We start from the raw sequence: 25,307 nt of genomic DNA on the forward strand, positions 1-25,307 counted from the left end.
ATTGCAGTGTGGCCATCTCCCTGGGGTGGGGGTAGAGGGTTCTTTCTGTCTCTCTGGTGAGCACATGTGCCCTATAGAAAAAAAGCTCTCAAAAAAAAAAAAAAAAGTTACCAGGCAAAGTAAGTTTAATTTATCTGAATATTTGATTTGACTTCTATCCCCTGCTGCTTAGACTAAGTTTCTTGTTCCTGTCATGTTTTGATCAAAGTAAGTCCTAGATTTACCTGCTTACACCTTCCTGGTTAAAAGGAAGCAACACTGTCCTTTATAGCATTTTTCGCCCTATCCATAATCACACGTTGTGTTTGTCATCTCTTCAGTCTCCTTTACATGGTGTTATTCTTTGTGGTTAGAGTAATGAGGAGATACAGAGATTAAGAATATGTAAGTATTTTGTTCCCAACCGACTCTCACCAAACGTCCATCACTGAATCTTGCCTGAGTCAGTTATCATTATGATGGCAAAAGGAGTACATTTTTTACTCTATAGTTTCTCCTATATTTATCGTTTTACAATAGGACGGTATTTTCCCTCATCCTTTATGTATTTGTTTGTTTCATGTTCGTTTTGCTCATGGAGTTGAATATTTAAAAAATTCAATGTAGGGTCAACCCATGGTGGTTACAGCAGCTGGATCCCACACAGCTGACTGAGTGGTTGGAGTTCCGGGCCCAGTGGCTTGAGAAACATGGTGTGTGTGTGTGTGTGTGTGTGTGTGTGTGTGCATGCGCGCGGTTGTGCATGTCCAGAATTCTGAGAGGAGGTAGAGATGGAAGGTAAGGAATTACATGACCATTTCCCATGGGGGAGGGGTTGCTTTTTCACTCCTCCCTACCCCCTTCTCTTTCTGGTGAGTACATACATCCTCTGGAAAAAATTTTAAAACTCAATATAGTACAATATGTTACTGTTCTTACTTTATTTTGTATTTTCCCAGAGTGGGCCAGTGGAAATGTCAATATGCTGGGTCTCCCATTAGAATCTTTTCTTGTATAAATGATATAAAAATTGTAATTGAGGTATGTGGTAAAGCAGGAACAGAGAAGCTAGAGAGGTGAATTCTGTTGGTGCTCTGGAAAGGCTTCAGAGAGGAAGTGGTATTTGAGGTGGGCTTTGAAAAAGTACTTGAATTTTGACAAAAATAAGGAAGGGATGGAGAACAGGGAGAACCACTTGAACGAAGTTAGGCCTGGCAGACTGGGTACTTGGCAGTCATATGGAGGTCTACACCATGAGGAGCTGAAACGGAACATAAAAACCCTCTGTACTTAGCTTCACGCATTTGCTCAGGAAGATCTCAATGCTAGAATTCCCTCCTTTACCACACCGTTGCTGTTTTGCTGAACGGTCGGATGAGGGAAACAAAGGAGGGAATCTTAGGCTGAGGAAGCACCATAACCCAAAAGCCCCGCTCAAGAACTCCTTTCTTCCTGAAGCTTTTTCCAGATCCCCAGTAAGAATTAGCCTCTCTCCTCTCATACGTAACCTTTGTGCTTTGTGCCTCACTGTCCTGTGCTGTTTGTATTTATAGGTATTTCTTCCTCTTCCAAAGTATGAGCTGTACCTTAATTACTTTGCCTGTCTTCCCAGTACTCCAGATTGAGAGGGGGAGGGTTCTGAATATCCTTTGAAGGTGTTTGAAGTTGGACTGGATTCACAGGCAGCGATGAGCCATGGCAGCTTTTGAATTGAGCAGTCCTGATTAGAGGTGCCATGCCAGAGGAGTGGTGGAAGAGAAGACAATTAGGGGGCCAGCAGATGCCGTAGTGGTTACGTTGCTGGACTCTCCCATGGCCATCTGTGGTTTGAGTCCCAGACCTGGTGGCTTGAAACTCACTCTGGATGTGTCGGCGTACCTGCCCAAGATCCTGGGAGGAGAGTAGAGGAGGAGGGATTGCACCATGGCCATCTCCCCTGGGGGATAATTTCTCACTTTCCCTATTACTGTTTCTATCTCTCTCTTTGGTGAGCACATGGGCCCTAAGGCAAAAGCTTCTTAAAAAAAAAAAAAAAAAGACAATTAGGGTGCGGTGCAGTCGCCCCAGAGTCAGAGGATGATTGCCAGAGAGGGGAGAAGGCATGGAAGCAAGTGGTTACCATCTTGTAAATCTGGGAGCTCATTTACACATAGGAGCTAAAAAAGAAAGGCATTGAGCATCATTTTGAGGCTTTTAGCCTGGGTGTTTGGGAGGCAGCATCTTCTCACCAAAATAGAGACCTGACATAGTTTTATGAGGGATTTTTTTTTTCGCTATAGGGCGCGTGCACTCGCCAGACAGACAGAGAGAGACATAGAAACAGAAAGTGAGAAATCACCCCCCAGGGGAGATGGTCACGCTGCAATCCCTTCTCCTCCATTCTCCTCTAGGGATCTTGGGCACGCACGCACATGCGCCCGGCGTGAGTTTTAAGTCACCGGGTCCGGGACGCGAACTGTGGTCGACTATGTGGGAATGCAACGACATAGCTATTACGCTAACTGCTGGTTCCCACAGTTTTATGAGGGATGTTTAGGAGCTCAGTATGGCCTTATCTATTCCTCTTCCTCTTAGATTCCTTAAAATAAAAAAATGTATCTAACAGGCCAGGCGGTGGCACAGTGGTACATCATGAAGCTGTAAGGCTGACCCACACGGAAGGGTTCTGGTTCCCATTCGACACACGCTGAGTATTCTGGGCATTGCGCACATCCATAACCCAGGGCTGGCTGAAGGTGGGGTGGAGCGTGGTGTTAACACTCTCTAGGGAGTTTATTCTCTCTCTTCTTGTCCCTCTCACTCACGAGAAAAATAAACCTAAAACAATATGTGCTGTTGAAATATTTTATTGTCTTAGGTATGATGAGAAATGAAGTAGTGTTCCTGCTTGGTGTATGAAACACTGACTTTGAGGTAGTGGATATTTTTCACTTGTCTTCAGTAATGGTTTTAGTAAAAACAGATGTTAGTAACTGCTTTTTTAACCTTGAAATGAGGGCCTCTGAGAGCAGCTTACCATAAAAGAAACGGTTGTCAGCTTCTTTTGGTTCCTCTGTCCCTCCTGCCCCTTCCTAACAACAGAAAATTTGCTTTGCACCTGCTCCAACTGGGTTCTAAGTGATAAGCATCTTGCAAGCCCAGAAAATTGTAGTATCAAATCTCAACCCCAACTGTGAGGCAGCACTATCATCGAATCCCCGCTGAGAGGCGTTGCTTTCCCAATTCCCAGAAGAGTTTTTTCTCCCCTGGCCCCTTTTCAGGCTTGAACTCTGACCTAAACTCCCTTTTTAGCTACCAGCATGCAATGCTCGGGGTGCTGGCACTGGCCCTTCCCTGCTCACTCTATTCTGCCCTGGGCTCATCAGGAGGTCAGGCGTTGGTAGCCCTGGGGTCACTGTGGTGCCCAATTCCAATAATGAGCATATTTATCTAAGGAGAGGAAATGGACCCTTCTATTTGTTACAGGCCATTGCCTTTTTCCAGAAACAAATGCTAAAGGAACATTTGATATATTATTTGTGATTTGGTAAATACACATTAGCATTGCCTACCATGTACAAAGTTGCTTTCCTTTCCATTTTCTTTCATGAATTAAATGCTTTGTTGTAACTCATGGCTTATTTGAAGAGGGGTACACTTATTGTACTGGTAGGGAAGTGTAAAGGGTTTTAAAATAATGTCATACTCAGGAATATTCTAATAAGAATTTCAAATAAGAAAAGCAAATGCTGTTTAAACATGTCTATAACATTCTAACAGACTTGTGTGTCATGTAAAAGAAAAAATACATTGACATAGAATTTTTAACTCTGTTTTGGTTTTTATCTTAGGTTTTTCAAATAGACCAAAGTCCTTAAAAATACTCCTTAATCCACAAAGTCACAAAAAAGAAGCTACTCAGGTCTATTATGAGAAGGTTGAACCTCTGTTGAAGCTTGCAGGAATTAAAACTGATGTAACAAGTAAGTTGTTTTCAGAATATAGTTTTATGATTAAAGAAATGCATATTGGAAGCAAGAATACCTGATTTTTGTTCTTAATCTAAATGTAGGAAGCTACTAATAATAGAAAAAGCTTTTAAAAATGTGTTTTTGTATCAATTGCAGCCAGCTCCAGGATTATAATTATTTTAATTGATTTTTTTTATTGTGCTAGTTTTATTAAAGATATTCTGTCTATAGATCTTTTTCAGACTTTAACAACTGATAGATGTGATTTTTAAAGAAGCTGTGCACTTTTTGATAGCGTCACCGAGGTGTTTGCTAGTTATACATTCTTTTCTGTCATTTCGCAAGCAACTGATTTTTGCTCACTTGTCTAGTTGATGTCTTTCTGTGGCATCCTTCATTAGGTTGTTTTTGTTCTGACTCTGACCCCTGCTGGTTAGGTCAAAACTAAGCACTTAACTGCTGGTTGTAGATGAAATGCGAGGAGCTGGGAGCTTGAATTCATTGTCTAAAGTAATAAATGCGCTTAGGTTTATGCCAAGCAAAATGGAACTTTGTTCATGGTAAAATTAATACAAAGGACTTAGTAGTGTTCTTTCAGACTTTTCGACCAAATTTCTCTGTTTCTTTGAGACACTCATTTTTCCTTTGGCAGAATTGAGAAAGGAGGGTTGCTGCTTTAGAGGATCACCACTTTCCTAGTTTTACTTCTATGTAGCTTCATGAATAGAATGTAAATCTGCAATCATTTTAACTAATGAAGAATATTGTGTAATAAACCTACTCAGGAGACAAGGCCAAGTGCAACTGGAACCTTGTAGTTTCAAAGTGTGAGTTCTCGGAAAGGGATTCAGAGTGGTCCGGCTAGGCTGCGCCGTAACCAAGGGAGATGGGTCTCACAATGTAAATAAGGACATTACAGCCCTGACGTCATAACCCGATGGACTGAGAAAGAAGGAAGTTCTTCACAAAGGGCAAACTTTGTGGGAAAGCCAGGCCCCACAAAAGGCATCTGCTCCAAGGTTCAAAAGAAATAATCATTCAAAATAAAGAGACATTTCTGAATTAAAATAAGGTTGTTTGTCGCTTTTGGCTTATTTAGAAGTGACTTCCAAAACAGAGAAAATTCAAATCTATCACTTCTTTCTATTGAAGACTTTTTAAATTGGCTGGAGGAAATGTTTGAGATCTATACTAAGATGAGACAAGTACTTGAATAAAATTGTGGCAAACACAATAACATTATTTTGTTTCATTGATTAATATGCAAATACTATAAAACAGCTTGATGTGGATCTTACTATAAATCATTCAGCTGGAGCAGCTCTTGTTGGATGATTGCTCTGTGTTAAACACTGCAGAACGCAAGATGGAACGATTTGCCTGCTCTTGAGTGATCTTTAGGTTACTAGAGATTCTAACAGATATTTGAAACTAAATAATACAATTGGAATATACGTTAAAGGACTGTATTGTCTCAAGGGTGATATTAATTTTGATCAGAAGCCCCAACAAAAACATTTGAACTAGGCAGTTTTTAAAAGGCAAAAAATAAAAAGTGGTAGAAGGAAGATAGGCTAATGGATCTGTACAAGTGGAATCTGTATGTATGCACAGCAGACTCAAAATACATGGGGAATTTGTTCCATAACTGTTCTATCTTCCTCAATTAAAATTCTTTTGTTTTATTCATGAGAGCACATGCTTGTACACATGGGAGAGTGTGAAAGAGAAGGCAGGGGGTGGGGCAGCAGCTTCCTCCAGTCCTTCTTGGACCTTCCTCTAGTCCTCCAACCCATTGGATCTTGGGCACTTGCACATGTGTCCAGTGTGATTTTACATGGACTTGGACCAGGGATTCAAATCATGGTTCAGGTGAGATCCAGCTTCTTTTTTGAGCAGAACATTACTGCTGTACCATGGAGCTAATCCCTTTCACAGTTTTGATTTTATCTTACATTTTTTTTTCTTTTTTTTTGCCAGAGGCCTAATGTGTTTGCCAGAGGGAGAGGATAAAGCACCCCCTAATGGAGCATAGTCACATGCAGTCCCTTCTCTTCTATTTCTCCATCCTGTTGGAATTCGGGATATGTCCAACATGTTTTTCAAGGCCCCAGAGCCAGAATTTGAATCGTGCAGTTGGCCTTATGAGATTTGATTCTCTTAACCACTATGCCATGGGCCTAGTTCAGATTTATCGTAAAATAGCTGCCAGTGAATTAGATCTTTTCACATTCATATCTAATGTAATGAGGAGAGGGGTATATATTTAAAGAGAAACGCAACATGCTTTAATCCTCTAGACAGATTAAAATTAAAATTTCCTTCTTTCTTCCCCGCTTCCTCAGTTTTACTGTGCTAATATGGTGGCTGTGCCCAGCTTAGACTAATCATTCACTTAATCATCAAAACCCTTCCCAGGGGTTGAAGGTAAACCTCCTTTTCCAGAAAGCTGCATATATGCCTGAACTGAATCTAGATTCTGTTAGGGCAAAGAAAGGACAAAATGGTCTCTCGAAGGCTCTCACCAATGTATACTATAGGAAGTTTGAGTCCAGGTTATGGGTGGGTCTTTATGTTCCACTCTGCAGTTTTTTTGTTATGTACTGATCTACAGTTAGTGTAAATTTTTTCTTGTCACAGTGTTGGAATCTGGTTTGGCAAAGATGATATCACCAGAAGAAAGAGGATTAGAAACAACAAGAGTGAGATTAGAGAATAGGAAACTGGTATAGATAGGAAGCCTGAACTGAGGCAGAGGACACAATAGTAATGTGTGTTCCTTCTTAAAACAATTATATTGGAAAGAAAAATATTATGATCCAGGGTTTTATCCTAAATTTGTAAATATTATTGACTTGTATTAGTTTATTATAAAACAAAGTTAAAATACGATATAAAACAATTTACTTACATATTTATGCAGAATGTCTACTTATTAGCTGCCTACACTCCTCCTACAGACAAAATGATAAAATTGCATCCTTTGCTATAAAACCATTTTAGTATGTATGTTGCTAAATATTTTAAAGTGTTTTCTATTTTGTGTGAAGGACTGAATAAGCATGTAGGTAGTTGAAAAGTTGGTCTTTCTGCTTACTTTACAGTGCTGTTTTGTCGTTCAAATACGATAATATATTTGAAACTACATTTTATTTTATAAAGTGCTATGGAAATAGCAATGCTGTCAGTTTAAAAAAATATGTTATATAATTCAGTCCACACTTTATTTGAAAGAAAAAATATGCTAGATAAAAGGGTAAAGGACATATCTTTTGCATGATCAGTGTGACCTTTTTTTTTAAAAAAATTTTTGATTGCTATAGGGCATGAGTGTTCACTAGAGTGAGAGAAAAAATAAGAAAGCAGCCTCCTACCACGTGTCCCCCCTCAAGGGGGATGACCATGCTGCAATCCCTTCTTTTCTAAAATTCTCCTCTCAGGATTTTGGGCATGCATGCACACAGGCCCAGCATATTTTTCAAGCTACCAGGTCTGAGACTTGAACTATACAGTCCATTATGTGGGATCCAGATGCCTTAACCACCACACCACTGACTTGTCTGTGGCCATTATTCTAATGTATCTTTGTGTGCACTGATGAGTTCAAATGGAACACAAATTACATAATAAATGTGAAATAGGGCTATATAAATATAAGGCATGATTAGAAAGATTACAGCTAGATATATAGATTAAAAAGTAATTTTTCTGTTGATTTTTTTATAAAAATAGATCTCATCACATTAGTAAAAATATACTTACTCCTTTTATTTTGGGGTTGTGCTGAAACACAAAGTACTTCTATAGATCAGCATCTTTTAACATATCTGAGTTCACATTGCATTCCCACTCTGCTACCACCAACTGTAGAGTACCATATCTAATGGTATTATCAGAAAAACTTCCAGAAGGACCCAGAAAGACCTGAGCAATTTTTCCTAGTAACCTATTGTACATAAACTAAAGAATAACCTGGATGATAAGCACACATTGGCATATGATACCCTTTGTTTCTCTTGCTCCCCAAACAAAGCAGGTTTTAGAGATTGTACCATTAAAGATGTGAGAGGTTTGTTGAGAGATTTTTTTTTTTTGAGAGATTTTCACTGTAGGGCGCGTGCGCTCGCCAGACAGACAGAGAGAGACATAGAGACAGAAAGCGAGAAATCACCCCCCAGGGGGGATGGTCACGCCGCAATCCCTTCTCCTCCATTCTCCTCTCGGGATCTTGGGCACGCACGCACATGCGCCCGGCGTGAGTTTTAAGCCACCGGGTCCGGGACATGAACCGCGGTCGACTACGTGGGAGTCCAGCGACATAGCCATTACGCTAACTGCTGGTTCCCGGGTTTGACGAGAGATTTAGAGTCATTTATGGAACGATAAAGTCAAAAAGTCTAGGCAGCAGTGAAATCAGACTGAAGAGAACACTAGAGGTCATGGAGTTCAGCATGTCCCATGTGGTGGATCACAGGTATATAGCAGCTCTCATGGTTGGATCCTAACTACCTACACTAGAGGTAGAGTATGTTGTTACTGGACAATACTGTTCTACATTCTTCTCTTGAGTACAGTTACTGTGCCTTTGTACAGATGATTAAAGGTCCTCTGTGCTGACTTAAGATGCCCTTTCTTGGGCCAGTTCAGCTCTGGGTCACATAGCTTGTCAATCAAAAGCACTGGATAGACTATAAATCCACCTGCCCTTTTGGCCAGATGCCTTTGGTGCTTGGCATACATTATACAACAGAGAACTAGTGAACCGACACTTACCTCCTTTTAGTTTTTATCTGCCAGAGGTAATGTCATCTTTTCTGGTAATACAAAATAATTATATCTCATCTAGTATGTGAGTCACTGAGAAATTTTAAGTCAGACATGCTGCTCTTGATCTCTTGTGTTAGGCACATCCAACTCTTTCAGTCCCTCTTTGTACTAACAAAGCTGCTAGATTTTATTATGGTTATGATCATGGTTGAAGATGTTTCTATGAATTCAGCCTTGATCTCTGCTAGTTCAGAGCCCAGAGGAGTGCTAGTCACTAGACAATTTTGCCTCATGAGCAGAATTGTCAAGAAAATGGGGGCTAGACTCTGCCTCTAACTTTTGACCATTTTACAAAGTCTCATTGTATTGTTTCTTATGTTCTTTAACTCTTTATGACTACTTGAAGTCTTCCCCTTCTTGGAAATGCTTCTTGCTAATCCTACTCTCACCCAACAAAGTGAGGCACTCTGATAAAATTATGTCACAGAAGATGCTAGTACCCAGAGCATCCGATTTTACCTGCATTTTAATAAAAATATGTATCATAAATGTTCATGCATAGTATCCATCTAGAGAGAGAGAGAATGAGGGATGAAAGATTATTTTGTTACCCCTTACATAATTGTGGATGTATATGACCAATACTGTTCCTAAACTCAGAAGTGAGTTAGGATTTGAGCCTTTATTCCTGTGGACAGTGAAGAGTCTGTAATGGCGCTCATACAAAAAAGTGATATGATTAAATATGTGTTTGAAAAGATCTTTGTGGCTACAATGAAGAGAAGTTGGAGGGAGAATAGTGAAGAGGTTGTTGCAGTATTCACATGAAAGATGGTAGTGACTAATATCTTGTATATTAGCTGTGAGGAATGGTGGGATGCTGCAGCATCATTAAGAGACACAACCAGGCCAGCCCATGTCCTGGCAGTTATGTGAGCTGGATCCTACATGGTCAATTGCACAGTTCCTGACCTGGCAACTTTAAAAACATGCAGGTACACGTGCACTCGTGTATGCCCATAATCCCAAAAGGAAGGAAAAATGAAGAAGAAGGAATTTCAGCATGGCCATTCTCTATAGGGGGAGCTTTCTCTCTTTCTTCCCTCCTCCCCCACCCCTGCCTCCACAAGCACATGAGCCACCTGGCAAATTAAAATGTAAAAATGGGACCAGCAGATGGAGTAATGGTTGCATCACTGGACTCTCACTTGGTTGACCACGGTTTGAGTTCTGGACCTGATGGCTTAAAACTCACACCCTGGGTGCATGTGCGTGCATGCCCCAAATCCCAAAAGAATGAAGGAGGAGAAAGGATTTTGGTGTGGTGATTTCTTGCTTTCTGCCTCTCCATCTCTCTCTGTCTCTCCAGTGAGCACACATACCCTGTAACAAAAAAATCTCTCTCAAAAAAAGAAAAAAAAAAGAAGCAAAAGCAGAAAGAACCAACTGATCTTGCCCTTAGAATGATTCTGGAGAATAGAAAAAAAGGATGATCTAGTAAGGAGTCATTTTCTAGTCTTGGAGAGGGTAAACTGAAACACAAAGAGAACAATATTTGTATATTTGAAAGTAAATATGATAGATTCTGTTTTAAGCTTACTTAGCTTGAACTACCTGTAGACACGAAAGAAAATGACATTTTAATATCCTATCCCATAACTGAATTTTATCACTAGACCAAGAAATGTTTCCTTGTGTCCCAACCACATCTCATCTGATTTCTACTGTGTCTATTCAGAGGCCCAGCTTATTCTTGATCTTTTTGCCCTATTTATAATCACTAATTACTACAAATTATTATACATTCATCTTAGTTAGTGTATATTACCTTTCTCTAGACGGAAACTTCCTGAAGCCAAAGACTTTTTAATTTAATTTGTTCTGTTAACATATTTTATATGTAGATGAAGGTAGTTGGATTTCTTCATTCTTGACTCTCTGTTTCAGATCAATGATTTAACTTTTACAATTCCACTTCCAAAATGACTACTCGGACAGTTTGATTTAGTGTATAATCAAAATTTTCCCAAAAGCTCGAAGAAAAAAATAGACCATTTAAAACATTTTTCTAAATAAAAATAGCACTCAGTCATAACATAACTTCGAGCTAATTTTGTATTGAATTTGAAAAACTTCACCCAGTATGATTTAGGATAAAGGTAAAACTTAATAAACTGATTCTCGACATAGATATTTCTTGATAACTTGCTGATTATGAAGAAAGTATTTTAAATATTATTTTTACTGTGTGTATATAAGATATTTTACTATCTTGCATTTTAAGGTTACAGCTACTTGCTGTGGTTAATAATGATCAGCATATACCTTTTGTGAAAGCATAACCTTCAAACCGTAGTAATGTTATCATTTTATATGTAGCTTTATTATAACTTTCTTCTGTTAGAGTTTAATATAGAGAGATTTATTTCTGTGCATGTGGTGGCACTTTGAATAAGCGATGGCAGAATTATAATGTTATACTGCTGGATACAGAATGATTCTTTTAGACACCAAGACTAATAATTGTTAACAATATCTAAAAACATGGTAGGAAAAGCTTGAACCATGCTGGCACCAGGGACAGACAGGCATGAAAGATTAATGTAATCTTGCATATAATGATGCACATTCTTACACAAAAAATCCATCTGCAATGTCATGTCAGTCAGCAGAAATCTTTGATGGGTGGTTGCAGCTGGCCTGTCTCTTCTGGCAAAGCTGCCCTAGAAAATGCTAAATGTGGTTGTGATGCTTGGTGCCATCTGCAGTGTGCCCGTTTATCCTGTCTTCCCTGGCATTTACAATACTGCATAGGGCATCAGTGACTGTGGAGACAGCAATACGGAATGACAGATTCATTTTCTCAGAGGATCTGGGCTCTGGTGGGCCCGTGCGCCACCCTCCTCCTCAGGTTTGGATCTCTTACCAGGGTGTTGGCTTTACTTCGCGTTTTCACATCCAACTCCTCCTCTTTTTAGTCTAGCAGTTCTGGATACACATTCTTCTGGTATGTAAATCTTATGCTAACCTTTCAACTAATTTATTCATGTAAGGTTGCCAAAGTGATTTAACATTGACTGTTCGATGCCAGCTAATATGCCTTATTTTCAAAATACTGCTGCTCCTAAGCTTTTGATTTAAAGGCAATATGACTTATTTAGGAAACACTAAACAGACAGGCACCAAGACACGTTTTCTAACTAATATGTATAGGATATCCCCTAATGACTTAGAGAGTTAGAAGAAATATATGACCCTCGTTTACATAAAACCATAAAACATATCAAGCAACTAACACTTAATCCTCTTTTCATGATTAAAATATAAATACGCAAGAATAAATATTGTTTTATGACCTGACCATATGTTTATCTTATTATTTTGCCAAACCATGTTAAAAAGAGTACATTGTTGTTTAAAACTTTCACTTTTGTGTGTGTGTTTTTTAAATAGTAACGGAATACGAGGGGCATGCTCTGTCACTGCTTAAAGAATGTGAACTCCAGGGATTTGATGGGTAGGTTATTTTATTAATCCATTCATGTCACGTAGCTTATATTATTAGATGTCTTGTTAGTCTTTGGCTACATATTTGGGACCTATAATTTAAAAATATTTGTAATGTATGTAATTACATTTAAATATATAGAAATATATTTATATATGTAAATATTTTAATGTGTTATACAGATATAAAATTAATGATAATATGACATGGTTATCCACCTCTCAGGATCTGGCATACAAAGCAGAAGGAGGAATCTAGTGATAAGTACTGGGATATCACAGTGTGCTCCCCTATGCTTACCTAATGTGCACACATTGCAATCTGTAATTCTTGATTTTTGGCTTTTACTATGTGAGTATGTAGAACAGCTTTGATAGATAATATTACATTGATCATATGTGGCATAACTATACTTTGAACCTCTTTTGCAAATTTTTTTAAAAAGAATTTTTTATTTATTGATTTGATTCGATTTTGATTAGAGAAGGAGAGAGAAGGAGAGAAAGAGAGAGAGAGAGAGAGAGAAAGCAAGCTACTAGGTCAGGGACTTGAACTGTGGTCAGCCAGATGGGAATTCAGCACCCTTACCTGCCACACCACCTGCCAGCCCCTCTCCTGAGTACCAATCATGTGCATTATTTATACCAGCTTTTGTAAACTATTGTTTATGATATATTTCTGGAACATGCAGAGATGATTCACTGCTGTGCAAACATTAGTAAGAGAGCAAGTGACATAAATTTACTAGCCATTTTAAAAATTAGGTAAATCAGTTCGCTAAAGTGCTGGATTGGTGTGTAAGGCTTAAACTTCTTTCCTTTAAGAACAACTTTTTGCAAGGGTAGATATTTGTGAGTCTAAGAAGATAGAAAGCATGGGAATTATTTGTGTCACAAGATTATAGGCAGGGGGCAATAAAGAACTTACAAGGTCAGGAAAGGGTCTGCACTTTTACCAAAGTGAAAATCTGATTTAAAAAGAACACTGAGATAGTGTTAGCATGGAGTGATGCAATGAAAGTGGGCCGTTGGCAGGGTTGTTTTACAGAAATGCTTAATATTTTTTGATGAGAAGATAACAATAACTGGTGAGAAAGAAAGTTTGAGAAGTAAAACATGACATTTCAAAAAGAAGTTTAATTAAGGAGAGTAAATGTAAATGACAATATTATGTAAGTATTGAGAATCAAGAGTAGAAGGTAGGAGATTTACTTCAAAGCTATATACCTAGAGGTAAACAAAATAATTAATAGAATGCATTTAGGAAATTATCTTGCAAACATAAACAAGTTAAGAAAAGTAGTTGGAAAAACCATGCCCACTATCTGCTTTAAGATAGTGCAGACTTCAAACCAGAACTCATTGGGTAGCTGCATTGCAAATGAGTCCTTCCTTCAAACCTTGATTATTTAACAATAAATAATGAGAAAAACAGATACCACAGATACTAAACCTGTCCTTGCCCATCAGCATCATGAATTTTCTGTTGAATGTCTTCCAGATTGAATATACCTTATTCAAAATGCTTGGGACGAAAAGTGCTATGACTTTCACACTTTTTTGGATTCTGGAATATTTGCCTATCCCTAACAAGGTATCTTGGGAATGGTGACTTAAGTCTAAGCACAAAATCTATTTATGCTTCATGTACACCGTTTTCCCAGTAAAAGTTGATACAGTGGTTGGGATAATGATCTTAAGGAAATGATCATTTTAAGTCACTAAACAGTAGTACTCCCTTATCCACAGGGGTATGTTCCAAGACCCCATGGATGCTTGAAACGGCAGATAGTAATGAACCCTATGTATACTGTGTTTTTTCCTATACGTAATGTTTGTGATACAGTTTAAGTGATAAAGTAGGCACTGAAGAGATTAACAACAATAAGTAATAAAACTGATGATAACAATATACTGTAATAAAAGTTATATGAATGAATTCTTGCTTTCTCTCTGTCTCCCTCTGCCTCCCTTCCATTCTCCCTCCCTTTCTCTCCTCCCCCTCGGAATATCTTATTGTCCTATATTCACTTGTGATGTGAGATGCTACATGATAAGATAAAACGAGAGGAATGACATAGACATCGTGATGTAGCATTTAAAAAGTATGAATTGTTTATTTCTGAAATCTTCTGTTTAATATTATTGGATTACAGTTACCTAAGGATAACTGAAACAGAAAACCAAAATCACTGGTCGGAGGGGTGACTGTACTTAGACTTACATAGAGCGATGTCTATGAGGAGAATGATGGAAACAGTTCCTGTAGGCTTTTCACAAGAATAATTCTCTAACAAGTAAAATTGCTTGACAATGGAATGTTCTGTTGTTGAGTTCACTATCTGTGTACCTGTGGATATAGGAACTCTTTTTCAAAAATTTATAGAAAATATTTAAGGGTAGGCTATGAGATTGTGAGAGAGGCTCACATTCCTGTGAGAACTTCAGCTTGAAATATTTCTGCCTGACTCTAGTAGAATTGTTGATAGAAGACATAGAAAATTACCTAATCATTGTTTTTAGATACAGACCAAAGACGTTAAGATCCGAAAGAGATTCTGTGAACGTTTCAGTAAAGCAAAATAATTTGGTAAATAATGTGTTTGGGGATTTTTAAAAAAATGAGTTACATATGTTCCTATAAAGACACATTGTGACATATTTCTAAAGCCAACAGAAACTGTGTCAGTTCTCATGGCAGCTGGTGCTTCACTCCAGCTTGTTCTAGCAAACACTCTCAGATCCACAGCTAAAATTTGTAGAAGCTTCAGATTCCATATTGCCCCCTATTTATACTGGGCATGAATAGGAAGTTTTGTAAAAGTGAAGAAAAAAATCTCAGCTGCATATACTTGAGGCAGTAACAGTTGCATTTGTAAGTGTAAATGCAGTTAAACAAATCTGTAGCTTTCATGAAATCATAAATGTATTAATTCTTTGCTATTTGTTTCACAGTTTTAAAAAGGTTTTTGAATGATAATTTTTCTTTTGTTTATTTCCTCATTAGTGAGACTCACAATAATATAGACATGATTTGGCTAACATTAATGTTTTATCTGACCACGATATATACATTACTTAGTGTGGTTAAAAATATGTATATTTGTATATAAACATGTATTTATGCATCTATATATATACTTTCCCAAAAAGAAAAACTCTGAATTAAAAGCCCAATAATATAGGCAATATTTCAAAGATAATATTTGTTGATAGACAAATATAAAGACACACATTTTAAATACACTCTTATCAGTCTTTTTTTCTTTTCTTTTTTTTTTTTTGGAGAGATTTTTCGCTATAGGGCACTTGTGCTCGCAAACAGACAGAGAGAGACATAGAGACAGAAAGCGAGAAATCACCCCCCAGGGAGGATGGTCACGCCACAATCCCTTCTCCTTCATTCTCCTCTCGGGATCTTGGGCACGCACGCACACGCGCCCGGCATGAGCTTTAAACCACCGGGTCCGGGATGCAAACTGCAGACGACTACGTGGGAGTCCAGCGACATAGCCATACGCTAACTGCTGGTTCCCCACTCTTATCAGTTTTTAAAAAGAGAAATAAGAGGGTCAGCTGGTGGTTATTAGTTGAGGAGGCTGGATCGCACATGGCCTACTTTACAGTCTAAATCCTGGACCAGGTGGCTTGAAAAACATGTCAGGTGTGTATGCATGCATTCCCAAAATACTGAGAGGAGAATGGAGGAGAAGGAATTGTAGTAGCCATCCCCACAGGGGGTGATTTCTCACTTTCTCTTTCTCCAGTGAAAGCATGCACCCTATGACAAAGCTAAACAAACAAGAAAACTCAAGATTTATGATATGTAAAGGATTTTTTTTTAGAGTAACTTTTCTTCCTTGAGAGATTTTTGCTGTAAGGTGTGCGCTCAGCAGAGAGAGAAACAGAGACAGAAAATGAGAAATCACTCCCAACGGGGATGGTCATGTCACAATCCCTTCTCCTCTGTTCTCCTGTCAGGAATTTGGGCATGCAGGCACACACACCTGGCATGAGCTTTAAGCCACTTGGTCTGGGTCTTGAACCATGGTTGACTATGTGGGAGTCTAGTGATGTACCCATTACGCCATCTGCTGGTCCTTAGAGTAATTTTTAAGTTTGATCAATTTATATTATTATTAAAAAGTCTGTTCTTAATTTTTTTGCTTTCTCTTGTATTATCCAGACACTTCTGATGGCTAGTGTCAGGCATATTCCAAAACCAGACTGTGGCTCTGTGGTAACGGAATTTCTATGAATGATGGTGGACCCACATGAATAGGTCCTGTGTTTGTAAAGAGCCTGTTGGGAGTGCCCTGCCACCCACCATGACATAAATTAGATACAAAACTTAAAAAAATGCTTATTTCCTCATTTGAGTAACTATACCTGGATGTGATCTTACGATTTTGTAATTGTCCACACAAGTAAATATATTTCTTTCCAACTCATTCAATTTCATATTGCTTCTATAGGTAAACTTCTTTTCAAAACATAATTTCCATAGACTATTTTTATATACAGAAAAGAAGTATGATGTATCAAATAGGAGTGTAGTCTCTAAGGGCAAATTGTCTTTCTTCCAATCTCTGTTCTATCACTTCTGGTGGTACAACCTTGGGAAGGTGCCTTAATCTTCCTATGTGTGGCTTCCCAGTCTGTAAACCGAATTAAGTATTAACTTAAATTAAGTGAGTTAATACCAGGACAGTACTGAGAAGAGTGCCTGGCTTACATAGCAATTGTTCACTAAATGTTACTTTATTTTTTAAATGATCATTATTTGTATTACTTTCAAAAGGGCTAACACAGAATATGTTATGACAAAATTTTAAAGGTTCTTATGACAGAGCATGCTCACAGAAAGGCCATCTCTACTGTCTCTGCCAACATAGCACAGTCCTGTAACTGGATGAGAGGTTCCAGGAGCCATAATGTCATCTTGTACATGGAAGAGTCAAGTTGTTTTTTTGGAAAGATTTTTGCTTTTTGGCTCTCTGCTCATCAGAGTGACAGAGAGATAGAAAGTGAGAAATTATTCCCTAGGGAGATGGCCATGCTGCAATCCCCTCTCCTCCATTCTCTTCTTGTGATATTGGGCACTCATGCCCAGAGTGAGTTCAAGCCACCGAGTCCAGGACTCAAACCACAGTCAGCCATAGGCAAGTCTAGCATCTTAATCACTATGCCACCTGCTGGCCCCAAGTCAAGTTCTTTGGAGTTAAGAGCTTCCTAAATGTAAGCAAGAGTAATGCCTGCTGATTATGATGCACAGATTATTTTGTTTGGCACATAGAAGTGTTTCTTTTTTTTTTTTAATTATATTTAATGCTATTCTAGTAGCTAGAACAGGTACTCCTCATTTAATGACTGAGTTCTGTTCCTATGACTAGGTCATTAAGTGAATTGTTTGACAAGCAAGGAGATGTCTTGTAGTGTGTTACGGCACCATAGGTTATGTGCTTTTCTGTCTTTTTTTTTTTTTTTTTAAGAGAGGAGTTGCTGTTATAGTGCACGAAAGAGACAAAGAGAGACAGAGAGGAACAGAGAGACAGAAAGCAAGAAATAACCCTGCAAAGGGATTGGCCATGCTGCAATTCCTTCTCCATTTTCCTCTCAGGATCTTGGTCATGAGTTTTAAGTTGCCTGGTCTGAGACTCAAACCACAGTTGACTACATGGGAGTCCAGTGACATAAACTTTATGCCATCTGCTGGTCCCTACTTTTATTTATTCTAAATACTACTCTGAATACACAATAAAGTACAAACTTACAAGTGAAATATACAGTCTTGTGTGATTGCGAATACTTCACGTAGTCCTATGGAAGCAAGACAAAGACCGAAAGGGGATTCCCCAACATTGGAGAACTGATGATAAGTCTGAGTGGTCATTAAACAGGCAGGTCATTGTGTGAGAAGAGGCTGTTAGTTGCAAGTTAAGAGACTCACCCTAAAATCACAGTCTCTGACTTCTCTGGACAACTCAGAAGATCTGGTTCTGCTGAAGTCCCTGGTGATGTGAGCGAGTGAGAGCTGTGAAGCTATGCCCCATTAGGCTGAGCATATCCTTTCCTTCGCTGGGACCACAGGTGCCAACTGAGTCTAAAACACAAAACATCCTCTTTTTTCTTGTTCGGAGAGGTTTTTGCCTTAGGGTGCACGTGCGAGAGAGAGAGAGAGAGAGAGGAAAAGTGAGAAATCACCTTCTCAAGGGGGATGACCATCCAAGGGGGATGATCAATCCCTTCTCCAGTCTCCTCCTAGGATCTTGGGCACACACACACACACACACACACACACAGGCAACCAGTAGGATTTTCAAAGCACCAGATCCAGGACTCAAACCGTGGTCAGCCATGTGGGAGTCTAGTGATGTAACCACTACGCCATCTGCTGGTCCCCTAAAGCATATTCTTAAGATGTGATGCCAGCTTTTAATAATGCACAGTCCTCCTCCTTTGGGGATACATTGATGACATTTTGATTTTTAAGATTATTTTGCATCTTTAAGTTTCTTTCTTTCTTTCTTTCTTTTTTTTTTTTGGAGAGATTTTTGCTATAGGGGACGTGCGCTCACCAGACAGACAGAGAGAGACAGAGACAGAAAGTGAGAAATCACCCCCCAGGGGGAATGGCCACACCACAATCCCTTCTCCTCCACTCTCCTCTCAGGATTTTGGGCACACATGCACATGTGCCCGGAGTGAGTTTTAAGCCACTGGGTCCAGGACACGAACCGTGGTTGACTACGTGGGAGTCCAGAGACATAGCCATTATGCTAACTGCTGGTCCCAAGATTAGTAAAATATTTTGAAGTTGAGATTTTATGAATGATTTCCAATTATTTTGAAGTTTTGCAATCTTTTGCTAAATTTCTTTCTTTCTTTCTTTCTTTCTTTCTTTCTTTCTTTCTTTCTTTCTTTCTTTCTTTCTTTCTTTTTTTTCCTAGTGTCGTCTGTGTTGGTGGAGATGGTTCTGCTAGTGAAGTAGCTCATGCTTTGCTCCTGAGAGCCCAGAAGAATGCTGGGATGGAAACAGACCGAATCCTGACTCCTGTCAGATCACAGCTTCCACTGGGCTTAATTCCGGCAGGCAAGGGAATGGCCACCAATTTGCTAAACTGTCTCCCCTCCGTTTTTCCCATCCTTACGTCTTAACCTGGATATTATTAACAGTTAAACGTACACTGAAATATTCAAGCTTGACTTCTTGTATCCCCACTAGCAAGTGCAAAACTTTGGACCAGTCATGTAATTATATTGAGCCTTAATGTTCTAATCTGTAAAATAGTAATAACACAGAGTAGTCATTTCATTGCAAGATTATTGTGGTATTAAGTTAGTGGGTGAAGGATTTAATACATAGTTAAACAAGTAATAGATGGGATTATTGTTACTGTATATGCCCATAAAGATCCAATGGCCACATAACACTAGATACGAAGTTTTTTTTTTTTTAGAGATTTTCACTGTAGGGCGCATGTGCTCGCCAGAAAGAGAGAGACATAGAGACAGAAAGCGAGAAATCACCCCCCAGGGGGGATGGTCATGCCGCAATCCCTTCTCCTCCATTCTCCTCTCGGGATCTTGGGCATGCATGCACACGTGCCCGGCGTGAGTTTTAAGCCACCGAGTCCGGGACACGAACCGCGGTCGACTACGTGGGAGTCCAGCGACATAGCCATTACGCTAACTGCTGGTTCCCTAGATACGAAGTTTTGAAAGAACACCACTCTAGTCAAGCTGTTTACATTGGGTTGTCAGAAAAATCATGATGCATTTTTGCATAGAAAAAATATGACTTCCTTGACAACTCAATAGTTTCACATGAGGTAAAGATAATTCCCATAATTAAAGTATAATCAGATAACCTTAAAAATGCCAAGAGCATTAATTCTGACTAGAAAGAGAGTCAGGCTGCTGGAAGATGAGCTACCCAAGGTCAAGGCTTTTTATCTCTTTATTCACTGCTGTGTCTCTAGCAACTAGAATAGAACAAGACAGGGGCCGGCAGGTGGCATGGTGGTTAAGGGTGCTGGACTCCCATGTGGCCGACTGCAGTTTGAGTACAAGACCTGGTGGCTTGTTTTCTCACTTTCTCTCTCACTCTTTCTCTCACTATATCCCTCTCTGTTCAAATTAAAATAAATAAATGGATAAATAAAGTAAAATAAAATAAATCTTTAAAATAATAGAACAAGACAGAGTGAGTGATCAATGAAGTTTGCTAAGTGTACACTGTAAAGATTTATTGAGTAAGTAACGCTAGAATTAGGTCTTAAATAAATGGGATCCAGTCCAAAAAGAGGAGAATAAATTATTTTCTTGGATGCAAAAATGATTGAATCAAAGGCAAAATCCAGGAGTGTTTAAGGAATAGAAAACAGGTCATTCTCTGAGAGAAAAAGGTGTGAAAATGTCAGTAAAGGTGCCTGCATGCTGCAGTAAGGAGTCTGAATGGTATTTGATAAGCAGTAGGCAATAATGGGGTGTTTCAGAGCAAGGAAGCCTCTAGAATAGAGTTTTGTCTAGGAGGATTTTTTTTTTTTGAGCAAGATGCATAATGATTAGGGTAAAGTGGGTTGGTCAGACTTCTATTAACAGAAGCACTGTGATCCAGAAAAAGAGGAAAATACCTTTCTCAAGTGTATCATGTGATCAAGTCACTTATCCCAAAGTATGATTGAAATAAACTTTAGCAAAGGAAATTGATTTTTTTACTTACTAAAAAGTCATCCATTACCACTGCTAAAAAAAGAAAAACTGTTTTTTTCGTATGAATATAATAAAATAGTTAACACATTTGAAAACAATCGTTCTGTTTGGTAACCATGTTCCGGTAGTATGGGCTTCAGTATATTTAGTATTGTCCTTTAATTGACAAAGAACAAAAGCTATCCAAACGCCCTTTAGAGGATAGTCTTTCATAAAAGCAAAAAGGAGAGAGAGTTAAGATATATTCTGATAACTGTAAGGTATATAGACAAAAATTTATAGCAGTTTCTCAGAAGACGACAAATAAGCTCAACTCAAAGACAAAAAGATGTATTTGGGGTCATGTTTTCTTGTCATTTTATTTTTTGACCTTTTTGTGTCATTTTACTAGTTCTGAGTATAATGGTGAAATCTGACCATCTCTTTCCTCCGTGCAAAGTGAGTGTACTTAGGTCACTGTCTCTCTTCTCTGGTACTTAAATTCCTGAAGTCATTCCTAAACTGCCGAGCACCAAAAGGGGAAGGGTGCGTATCCCTGTAGGTATGAATTTGACATATAATGGGTAGTTAGCTACAAAACCTGATGGTTATGCATATGTTTGTCATATGTAACTCAGATTTTACAAAGCAATAGCATTGAGCTTTATTACAATTGTCATTTTAAATAGATCTCTGATTTTGAAAGTATTCAGTAGATACTTGTACAAATGCCACTTACATGCTTTCTGTTTTAAAAAAATACAATCTGCTGTTAATACTCTGGCTGTGGAATAGGAGTTACAGTTTACTAATTCATTCCATCTAGTAAGAGGAGAATATCATGTGTAGGATGTGTTTAATATGAAGACTGTATGCCTAGTCAGGGCATTTGATAGAGAATGGGAATAAGAGCTAGGCAGGAAGTTTCACACTGAACATGAGACAGTCCGCCTTTGAAGCCATTTGCCTCCTGGAGAGAGACACCCAGAGGGAGAGTGTTTAGTAAATTACTCCACTGAGCCAACAGACTAAGCTGCTGAATTATGGTCAGACTCAAATGGATCAGATGTGGGGAAGCCTGTATTTGAACTGCTGGCCATTAGGAATGGTGTTTGTTGCTATGGGAACTGGTACTAAGGAACTATACAGAGAGAGTCTGATTAAAAGGGGGGAGTGATATAGAAAAAAGCCTGAGAGGACATAAAAATAAAAAAAAGCAATCCAGTTGTTGTAAAACAAGGCTCAATCCACATACTGATAGCTGTGAACCATATATGCCTATACAGTTCGCATAAATAAATTCATGCTTTCCAATTAATTTGAGGAGAATAAAATATTGCCGAGGGACTGTTCATTTCTATGATATTTCAGGCAAAGAACCAAAGTGTGGGTGCCATTTTCATGAGAATTTTAGATATGCTTGACTAGGAAGTCATTACATCACATTTATCTGTTTGGATGTGGGAGACATTAACAGCCTTATGAATATTCATGATGTCTGGTTAATTAAGTTAATTGTTCTGCAGAAGTGCTTGCACTTCCAAGGACAATTTTTTTCTTCCTTTCTTTTTTTTTCTCCTCTCCACGGTTTCTGCTGGTATTTTATCAGTCATGCTTTCCATGAACTGCTACTTGTGTCCTTACTCTTCATATTCGGCACATGCCAGCAGGTCTGAGGAGGGGTAGGTGGTGGGTATAGCTGCTGGCAGTGCTAAGAAGAACTTTTTAGGGCAATTCAAATGTTTACCTTGAAGTAGAACATTTATAGCTTTCGTGAGAATGATAAAATTGCGCCGTTGTTATATATGTGAGCAGCATGTTCTTTTGGCAGGCAGGCATCTTTTCAAATAGGGTACAATTCCCTGAATCAAAATGTGATCCATCTTTCAGATTATCTAAACACAAATATAGAACAATGAATAATGTTTCAATTTCACATACACTTTCTAATGAATTTTCTTGTTTTCTTCTGAGGATTAAAAAAACAAACACATTTAAAGGCAAAGGTACAAATCAGTGAGAAGGAAATGATAAAAAGAATGTTCTGATTTCTGGCCATACCGATTGTCACTGACAAGTTCTACAGAATTAAGGAAAAGATTCGAAGTTGCAAAACCTGAGAAAACATTACAATTTTTTAAAAAAAAGTCTTTAGCACTCTGCTAAAGAATTCTGCTTGGACATACTCAGTGTACTTTAAACTCTCAGGGAATAAGTGGTCTTTATTTTCTGGTGTCATGATATGTGTCATTCTGTATGGCACATGACAGCATTGCATTATATTTTGTAATAGCCTTTCTAGAGGAATGCTTTTATGGTCTACTCTTGATTAACCTTGGTAATGGAGGAAATGTGTTTCATGGAGTGCTATAATCCATCGATAATCCTAAATATCTCACTCTAACGATGTGGCTTCCTCCAAAACCTTTACCATAAATCTGACTGGGAAACAAAATGGATTGATTTATTCCTCCCACCCCCTGACCTATTCCAGATTAATTAGTGATTACATGGTCAAAAGGCACGCTGTTGAGGGCCAAAAGATCATTGGAAAGCCCTGGGTAAAGATCCACTAATAGGTTTCTAGACCAGTCCTTGTTCTCAAAACTTAAGGTGCATATGAATTACCTTGCACATTTGCTGAAGCACAGATACCATATATAGGTGTATATATGGAGGGTTCCCTCCATATATACACATTCTGGCTGCATAAGTTGGAGGTGGAACCCAGAAATTGGCACTTTTAACAGGCTCCCAGGCACTACTGATGCTGCTAATCAATGAATGATATATTCCAGAAGAGTGTCTCACCAAGTCACTGTTTGCAAAAATTACCTGGAGGGCAGACTCTGATTTAGGATGTCTGGAGTGAAACCTAAAAGTCAATATCTTCTAAAATAAAGTTTCTATTAATTCTTCATTCTTATTTATTTATTTTTAAATTCACAAATAAAAAACATCTTTATTGCACATAACATGATGTTTTGGAATATGTATATATTATGAAAGGCTAAATCTAGTTAATTAACAATCGTATTACTTCATATATTTATTGTTGTAAGGTCATTTAGAATCTATTCTCTTCACAATTTTTAAGCATGCAATACCTTGTTATTAACTATATCCACCATATTGTACAATATGTCCCTTAAACTTACTCCTCTTTACTGAAATTATATCCTTTGACTGACATCTCCTTAAACTTCCCCATGCCCAAGCCCCTAATAACCACTATTTTACTCTCTACTTCTATGAATTTTACTTCTTGGAAATTTTTTTTTAAGGCAGAGGGCATGTTTATGTGCATGAAAGAAAGAGAGAAAGAAAGAGAGAAAGTAGTCTTTAATGGGCCCTGGTCATACCAAGATCCTTTTCTCTCCAATTTATCATTTTGTCAGGATCGTGGTCATGTGTATACATTCTTGGACTGTTCTTGAAGCCAACCAGGCCAAGACTTGAACCACAGTCACTCACATGAGACCCAGCTCTCTCTGCACAGTACTTAACTGTTGCACTACAGGGTTGGCACAAGTTTCCCCTTTTTAAGATTCCACATGTTTCTTATTTATTTATTTTTAAATTCACAAATAAAAAACATCTTTATTGCACATAACATGATGTTTTGGAATATGTATATATTATGAAAGGCTAAATCTAGTTAATTAACAATCGTATTACTTCATATATTTATTGTTGTAAGGTCATTTAGAATCTATTCTCTTCACAATTTTTAAGCATGCAATACCTTGTTATTAACTATATCCACCATATTGTACAATATGTCCCTTAAACTTACTCCTCTTTACTGAAATTATATCCTTTGACTGACATCTCCTTAAACTTCCCCATGCCCAAGCCCCTAATAACCACTATTTTACTCTCTACTTCTATGAATTTTACTTCTTGGAAATTTTTTTTTAAGGCAGAGGGCATGTTTATGTGCATGAAAGAAAGAGAGAAAGAAAGAGAGAAAGTAGTCTTTAATGGGCCCTGGTCATACCAAGATCCTTTTCTCTCCAATTTATCATTTTGTCAGGATCGTGGTCATGTGTATACATTCTTGGACTGTTCTTGAAGCCAACCAGGCCAAGACTTGAACCACAGTCACTCACATGAGACCCAGCTCTCTCTGCACAGTACTTAACTGTTGCACTACAGGGTTGGCACAAGTTTCCCCTTTTTAAGATTCCACATGTAAGTGATATCATGTAGTATTTGTCTTTCTTGGCCTGATTTATTTCACCTAGCATCATGCTAGTTTATAGTTTATCTATTATATATTGTCACAAATGACAGGATGTCTTTTTGTTAAGGCTAAATAGTATTCAATTATGTATATATGCCACATTTTCTTTATCCATTTATCTGACAATGGACACTTAGTTTGATTCCATAGGTTGGCTATTGTGG

General features: G+C 38.3%; 1 protein-coding gene across 1 annotated transcript in view; it reads left to right on the top strand.

Moving 5' to 3' along the window:
* CERKL (CERK like autophagy regulator) overlaps positions 1 to 25,307 on the top strand; it is a 157,444-nt gene that overhangs the window by 109,722 nt on the left and 22,415 nt on the right. The window contains exons 3-5 of the mRNA XM_027773106.1: positions 3,810 to 3,941; positions 12,150 to 12,213; positions 19,154 to 19,296. Coding sequence (XP_027628907.1) covers positions 3,810 to 3,941; positions 12,150 to 12,213; positions 19,154 to 19,296 — 339 coding nt within the window. The remainder of the gene's footprint in view (positions 1 to 3,809; positions 3,942 to 12,149; positions 12,214 to 19,153; positions 19,297 to 25,307) is intronic.

The sequence above is a fragment of the Tupaia chinensis genome, unplaced genomic scaffold (genome assembly GCF_000334495.1).
Source record: "Tupaia chinensis unplaced genomic scaffold, TupChi_1.0 Scaffold000322_1, whole genome shotgun sequence".
In the NCBI taxonomy this organism is placed as follows: Eukaryota; Metazoa; Chordata; class Mammalia; order Scandentia; family Tupaiidae; genus Tupaia; species Tupaia belangeri.